General features: G+C 41.1%; 1 protein-coding gene across 1 annotated transcript in view; it reads left to right on the forward strand.

Moving 5' to 3' along the window:
* FBXO4 (F-box protein 4) overlaps nt 1-8,043 on the forward strand; it is a 57,654-nt gene extending 49,611 nt beyond the window's left edge. The window contains exon 7 of the mRNA XM_073621786.1: nt 3,425-8,043. Within this exon, the coding sequence (XP_073477887.1) occupies nt 3,425-3,508 (84 nt within the window). The 3' untranslated portion in view covers nt 3,509-8,043. The remainder of the gene's footprint in view (nt 1-3,424) is intronic.
* Nucleotides 8,044-8,292: the final 249 nt, after the last annotated feature.

Genomic DNA, 8,292 nt, shown 5'->3' on the forward strand with positions numbered 1-8,292 from the left:
CTTATGTACCATTTTTGGGCAATTTATAGGCACTTTGCTGAGGCACCCTGGTTGAAAATGGCTGCTTTAGGTACTGGAAACAACAAGAAAGAACAAACGCCTCTAAGTGCACTAACTCATGGTTAATTTAATAAAAATGGAGGGAGCATCCACGGTGCTGGTGTCTAGGTGTTCATAGTAGCGCTCTCTGCATGCCATTAGAAGAGATGGAGAGGCCAGACACCCCAATCCGGGGAAGGAAGGAGTCCGATGGCTGTGCTGGATGGTGGAGCGCAGCGTGACATGCAACGCTGCAAGGGAGGAGTCCCAACCAGGAAGAGACGCAACTCGTTTCGGAGCAGCAGTACACCAGGAAGTCTGTCATCTCTTCTGACAGCGTGCAGAGAGCGCGAGTATGAACACATAGACACCAGCACCGTGGATGCTCCCTCCATTCTCCAGATATGCCTGTTTACTTATTATAGTGGATAATGATATGTTTTTACTGTTAAATTAACCTTGCGATACTACGTTGGAAAAATACTGCAGGAACCTTTTTCTGCCCGCTCTGGTGTGCCGAGAGCCTTGAAGCTAATTGTCTGCCCTAACATGAGACAAAACGCATGTTACACATGCAATACACCGTAGCTGACAGTAGTGTAAATGGGTTATAATGTTTTGGGGTCAGTTATTTGTTTTTTAAACGTTTACAAGGTTGTAAACTGATCTATTATATCAAGGTTTCTTATTTCTGTGAAATATTTTCAAATAAGCTTAGGTTGCACCCATAAGATATTCAGCTCTATAAACATTTTTTTTTCAGCATAGCAGTTAAGTGTAACTAAATCCAGAGAAAACCGTGTCATTTATTGTAGCTTAGCAGTCCTTAGATGTGGTGGCTGCTTTGGTTTCAGCCTCCCCATAAGAAACAGGCTGTAGTTAAACATTGCAATGGCAGCACTTCAGTTAATTAAAGCTTAAGTTTAAGTCGCTTATGCTATGCAGAGAGATCATAGCTGGTGGGAGGGGCCAGCGGGGTGCTGTACATAGCTTCCTGAAACCATCACAGCACCCCCCCCTCTTCTTGAGCCATTTGCCCTGATGCAAACTGTGAGCTGGCTTTAGGGAGAAGTTAGGCAAATATGAAAATGCCCTGATGGGTGGATGTGCCTGGGTAGACTGCATTTGTACGCAGACTGCCCTAGGTAATGCCCACATATGATGCTTAGCCTCCATTGAAAGAAATGAAACCCCACAGAATGAAAGAGCAGGCTGGAGACAGACAGGCTGGGGGAGAACAGGACTATTTGATGCTGGATATACGTCAGCCTGGAAATGAGACGTGCTCTATCTCACTTGCTGCAGACCTTTAATGCACACTGTGAGAAGCTCGCACTGTGCATTGAAATCAAATTAAGCAGTTTCAGTACATGAGAGGAGGCTGTATACCTATGCAAGACTTACTTGAAGGGAAGGCTGACGTTGAGATTTAAAATACGGTTTCCTATGGGAACCCAATGGAATTTGAATACATTTTCCATTTTACTTATTATTATTAATAATATTTTATATTATTATTATACAGGATTTATATAGCGCCAACGGTTTACGCAGCGCTTTACAATATAAAAGGGAGACAATACAGTTATAATAAAATAAAATACAAGAGGATTAAGAGGGCCCTGCTCAGAAGAGCTTACAATCTAATAGGGTGGGGCAGGTGGTACAAAAGGTTATAACTGTGGGGAATGAGCTGATGGAAGTGGTAGAAGATTAGTTGGAGACGTAATAGGCTTCCCTGAAGTGATGAGTTTTCAGGGATCGCCTGAAGGTAGAAAGAGTAGGGGTTATCCAGACAGGTGGAGGTAGCGAGTTCCAGAGGATGGGAGAGGCTCTGGAGAAATCCTGGAGACGAGCATGGGAGGAGGAGGAGACAAGGGAGCTTAAGAGTAGGAGGTCTTGAGAAGAGCAAAGAGGACAGTTTGGGTGATATTTGGAGACAAGATTGGTGATGTAGCTCAGGGAAGAGTTGTGAATGGCTTTGTATGTTGTGGTTAGTATTTTGAATTTAATTTGCTGGGTGATTGGGAGCCAGTGTAGGGATTGTAGGAGAGGGTTGGCAGACACTGAGTGGTTGGTAAGGTGTACAAGTCTGGCAGCAGCATTCATGATAGACTGAAGAGGGGATAGCCTATGGAGAGGCAGGCCAGTGAGAAGGGAGTTGCAATAGTCAAGGCGAGAGATAGCAGCCCATGTATCCATGCCCTGACATAATTTTCAGTGCCATACATTTTTAGGTCTACTCATTGTCATTGAACAGGCAATTAAAGCAATTAAAACAAGTTCTCATTCACCTGTGTGTGTGTGTGTATGTATGTATGTGTATGTGTGTGTGTATATATATATATATATATATATATATATATATATATATATATATATATATATATATATATATATATATATATACATACATACACATATATATATATGTATATATGCGCATTGTGGATAAATTCATCTTCAAATTTCACAACCAAGGCTCAGAAATCTCATTTTCCTATTACTTTCTATTTAAGCATAATCTTGACATCTAGCCTGTATATGCCCCATTAAAAGTGATCATACAATCATTGGTAGGCAGAGACACACTATGGTTACCAATCTCTTCGTTCCTGCAATCCTCCTTTATTTCCTCCCTCCTTTTTAAACACAGGCAGTGTTTACATCTGTGATTGTTGTCATTGGTTCAGAGTGATTACAAGGTATATAGAGCCACTCTGATTGGCTTTTACTTGCCTGTAATCTACTCACTCGGATAGTGATCCAGATGTAAGCGTCCACCAACTCACTTTTTTACATCATGGAGGTAGTAAGGTGGTTAAAGCCGAGTTCCACCCAAAAGTGGAACTTCTGCTTATCTGATCCCCCCCTCCGGTGCTACATTTGGCACCTTTCAGGGGGGAGTGGGTACCTGTTTTTGACAGGTACCCTTCCCCACTTCCGGCAGGCGCCGCTGCAGCGGAGTCCATCAGAAGCTCGCCCCCCCTCCTCCTTCTCCCACCGCCGGGCCATTCAGAAAGTGCAGCGCTCTTCACGCATGCACATGCACATAGGGACCCAGCCGGCAATGGCGGCGGCAGCACCCGACAGCAACATCGGCTGGGGCGTCGACATCGCTGGATTCAGGACAGGTAAGTGTCCTAATAATAAAAGTCAGCAGCTACAGTTTGTGTAAGCTATTAGATACAAAATGAAACATAGCTTTCTTCTGATTTTGAGGATGAATTACTTCATAGTACCTGCAGCAACAGTGGTCAGGGATGGTTTATTTTAAAGCTATTTTACTGCATGTTAAAAATATGTAAAAAAAAATGTAATGTCCATACTCTGAGCACAAATACCCTATAAAGTGTTCATCTTTACTAATTATTTTAATATACAGGTGCAAAATACAGAAGCTTCTACTCTGTCTGGACTGTTGGAAGGCATTGAATGGATTCTCGGTGAAGCTGGGAAGAAATTATAAACACTGACAAAAATCATGTATTTTTATCTGACTACAAGTGATTATTTTAATGTTTTTGATTTTTTTTTTTTTATTAATTTTAAGAACACATCTGTAGTTTTCTGGAACTTGTACTGTAGGTGCAAATGTGGAGAGACTGGTCTGCCAGGGTGGACTAATACACTGAAATAAAATAACAGGTTAGTCCAATTTAAGAGCACTTTAGGATGGTACCAAGATATATTTTAGGGGTGTTGGCCATTTGGTTTCTGGAATTTGTTCAGACTTATGGCAATCTTTCAAGGACAACTGTTGTAAAATAGATCTTTTTTTATTTCTGCAGAATGATCTCCAAGCTTGAATGCATTCGTTTTTTGCACAGTTTGTACACATATGTATTTTTTTTATCACTTTATAAGTCTGTGTTTGTTTTATTAGTGTGTATAATGTGGTGTCCACTATGCTTTTCGAGGAATAATAACTCATGCCTTTTTTATTATGAATCAGTGCTGTCCAATTAGCAGCCATGGCACCTTCTTTTGTGGCCCAATCTGTTCCTCTTCCCCCTTGTTCTTGCTGGCAAATCCTGGCTGTCACGGTGAAAGCAGAACTAAACCCCTTTCAATTTTACTTTTTCCCAAAGTAGTTACTTTCAGGTCATGTTGTGAATGGTAACAGTCACAGTTGCTGGTGCTATCACTTGAACTGCCAAGTCCTCAAATGGCTGGTGTCCTAACTGATCACATGTGCAGCACCATGACAAGATGGAAGCTACCTTGGATGTAACAGATAGGAGGGTTTAGTTGCGCTTTGCTGGAAAATGCAGGCTTTTACATTTGAACAGAGTGCAGCTCCAATGCATGTGTTTAATTACAAAATGCTGCATTTGAACTGATTTGCCTGCAATGCAAACACGTCTGTAACAGAACATAGTGGAGTTGATTTATTAAAGGCAAAAAAGACTGTGCACTTTGCAAATGTAGTTGCACTCTGCAAGTGCAGTTGCTCCAGAGCTTAGTGAATGTTGTAAAGCTGCACAAAAAAAAAAAAAAAATTTTTGCTTGCGCATGATTGGATTATGGAAGTCCACAGAGCTTCCCCTCATTTACTTATCTCTGGAGCAGAGTGCATCTGCACTTGCAAAGTTCACAGTCTACTTGCCTTTAGTAAATCCATTCCACTGTGTTCAGAGAAATACAACTAAAAGCAGGTCACCTGTCTTTTATTCAACCTTACCAATTATGTAACTACGTAACCTGTTCTAGACCGTTAAGGTAACTGAAAATCTTCTGGCTTGTGTGTGTGACGTGCATTTTAAATATACGTCAAGCACAGGTAGGTGCTTCTTCAATGTGCTTAGCGCTTCAAGCCTCCAAAGCCATAAGATCACTATATTAAAATGAATATGTTTACGTAAAAAAAAGCTTGGAGGATAGACTGGTCACATGGCCTTTCAGTCACGTGACCCTTTGCTACATTAAGGGTTAGTTTACCTTTACCAAAAAACTGCCTATGCAGGTGGACAAAAAAAAAAAAAGTGCCGCTTTGAATAAAGTTGGATAATGCCCTTTCTATAGGTGAGGGCTATTTACAGTGCAACCAGGAAGTATTCACAAGGCTTCACCTTTTCCACATTTTTTTTTTATGTTACAGCCTTATTCCAGAATGGAATAAATTCATTATTTTTTAGTTATTATTTAAAATTCTATAAACAATACCCCATAATGACAACATGAAAGAAGTTTGTTTGAAATCTTTGCAAATTTATTAAAAATAAAAAACAAAAAATCCCATGTACATAAGTATTCACAGCCTTTGCCATGACACTCAAAATTGAGCTCAGATGCATCCCGTTTCCACTGATCATCCTTAAGATGTTTCTAAAACTTGATTGGAGTCCACCTGTGGTAAATTCAGTTCGTTGGACATGATTTGGAAAGGCACACACCTGTCTATATAAGGTCCCATAGTTAACAGTGCATGTCAGAGCACAAACCAAGCCATGACGTCAAAAGGTAAATGTCTGTAGACCTCTGAAACAGGATTGTATTGAGGCACGGATCTGGGGAAGGGTACCAAAAATGTCTGCAGCATTGAAGGTCCCAATGAGCACAGTGGCCTCCATCATACGTAAATGGCAGAAGTTTGGAACCACCAGGACTCTTCCTAGCCTGGCCAAACTGAGCAATCGGGGGAGAAGGGCCTTAGTCAGGGAGTTGACCAAGAACCCAATGGTCACTCTGACTGAGCTCCAGAGTTTCTCTGTGGAGAGAGGAGAACCTTCCAGAAGAACATCTCTGCAGTACTCCACCAATCAGGCCTGTATGGTAGAGTGGCCAGATGTAAGTCACTCCTTAGTAAAAGGCACATGACAGCCCACCTGGAGTTTGCCAAAAGGCACCTGAAGGACTCTCAGACCATGAGAAGCAAAATTCTCTGATCTGATGAAACAAAGATTGAAATCTTTGGCCATGAATTGCGAGCGTCATGTCTGGAGGAAACCAGGCACCACTCATCACCTGGCCAATACCATCCTCACAGTGATGGTGGCAGCATTATGCTGTGGGGATGTTTTTCAGCGTCAGGAACTGGGAGACTAGTCAGGATCGAGGGAAAGATAATGCAACAATGTACAGAGACATCCTTGATGAAAACCTGCTCCAGAGTGCTCTGGACATCAGACTGGGGCGAAGGTTCATCTTACAACAGGACAATGACCCTAAGCACACAGCCAAGATAACAAAGGAGTGGCTACGGGACAACTCTGAATGTCCTTGAGTGGCCCAGACTTGAACCTGATCGAAAATCTTTGGGGAGATCTGAAAATGAATGTGTACCGCCGCTCCCCATCCAACCTGATAGAACTGTGATTGGTCCTGCAAGGAAGAATGGGAGAAACCTGACCAAAAATAGGTGTGCCAAACTTGTAGAATCATACTCAAAAAGAATGGAGACTGTAATTGGTGCCAAAGGTGCTTCCACAAAGTATTGAGCAAAGGTTGTGAATAATTATGTGCGTGGGATTTTTTTAGTTTATTTTTTAATACATTTGCAAAGATTTCAAACAATCTTCTTTCACTTTGTCATTTTGAGGTATTGTTTGTAGAATTTTGAGGAAAATAATTAATTTAATCTATTTTGGAGTAAGGCTGTAACATAACAAAATCTAGAAAAAGTCAAGCGCTGTTAATACTTTCCGGGTGCACTGTACATGCCTGCTGAAGCTTGGCTGAAAAACTCCCAGAGATAGAATCATCCTATTCTTCCTTGTTGCTAGGGTGTTGCTAAGAAACTCCTGGCTGTTTCTAATCCACCGCACGTGTGCAGGAGTTTCAGAGATCACTTCTGTGATGATGGGGGTGAACAGTAACGGCTGGGTTTGTCTTAGCAACATCCTAGCAACAAGGGAGGACAGGACGATGTCATCTCTGGGAGTTTTCTGGCCAGGCTTCAGGAGGTACAGTATGTAAATGGCCTACACCTATAACAAGGGCATTATCTAATTTTTGTCAAGGATGCACAGTTTATTTTTATATACAGGTGCCCCTTACCTGCAAGTTTTTTTGGCAAACTAACCTTATAAATTGAAATAATCCACAGCTGACTCTACACAGCCATAAAATGTAGGACCAGCACTGTGGTGTATCGTGGAGACACTGGAGAGCAGTTAACATCCGATCTCCATTATAAATGTTCCTTAAAGTGGTGTTCCGGCCGAAATTATACTTTTTAAATAAAAATACCCCTATAATAAACAAGCTTAATGTATTCTAGTAAAGTTAGTCTGTAAACTAAGGTCTGTTTTGTTAGTTTATAGCAGTAGTTTGTCATTTTATAAACTTACAGCAGGCCGTGGCCATCTTAAGTGTGGGCATCTGAAGCCAGACTGTATTTCTTCCTGGATCTCATCCTTGCAGATCTCGCACATGCTCAGTGCAGCACAAGCAGTGTAATAGGTTTCAGGTCAGGTTTCCGTAGCAACGACAGTGTCAGAGGAAGTTGCCTCCCCTTCCCAGAAGTCATTGCAAACAGGAAAAGATGCGATAGGCCACAGCCAGGGAGGAAGAAGTGAAAAATCAATACAGCAGCTATACAGTAGGTGCTGAGAAAAAAAAATGTAAAAATATCCAATTCGTTTACAGTGCATAGTTTAGTGAGGGATGCTGAAGAGTTGTAAAAGTGGGTGGAATTCCACTTTAAATGTGCCTATTTATAGATTATTAACTGCCTATTAAACAGTAACATTTTCATGAGGGGAAAATCCAAAAACTCATGAATGAGCGAATCTCTCCTTATTCCGTTCTATTTGAAGGAAATTTATAGCTGACACTTTCTATGTATACAACCTGTGAAACTATACAATGTGCTATTTTTGACTAGCTTTACTTGTTTTTATACAGTTCAGTTTACTCTGTTTTACATCTTTTCATTGCTGTTTGCACTTATACTGTGTTTGAATCTGCCTTTATTTTATATTTTTGTTTTATATTATTGGTATATAAAATATATTGTTTTATATAAATGATGATGATAAATAAATTTCTTGTACAAATATATAGTCTGCCTCAAGGGGATTTCCACAAAGCATTTTTGGTAAAATGGGCCTTAGCATGTATGTATGGATTGCAAGCTTCTTTGGAGGCAGGAATGTCTGTAAAGAGCGGACAGACTATGTCAGTGCTATATAAATCCAAAAAAAGGGGCCGTATACGCTGGGCTGTCTAGGTGCAGTGCGTCCCTCCCAGCATTTTATGCTGTCGGGATGGTCAGGTGCAGCTTCCAGGCTGCCTACAGCAGGGTTGGTT

This window comes from Aquarana catesbeiana, linkage group LG01 (assembly GCF_042186555.1).
Source record: "Aquarana catesbeiana isolate 2022-GZ linkage group LG01, ASM4218655v1, whole genome shotgun sequence".
NCBI classification, from domain to species: domain Eukaryota; kingdom Metazoa; phylum Chordata; class Amphibia; order Anura; family Ranidae; genus Aquarana; species Aquarana catesbeiana.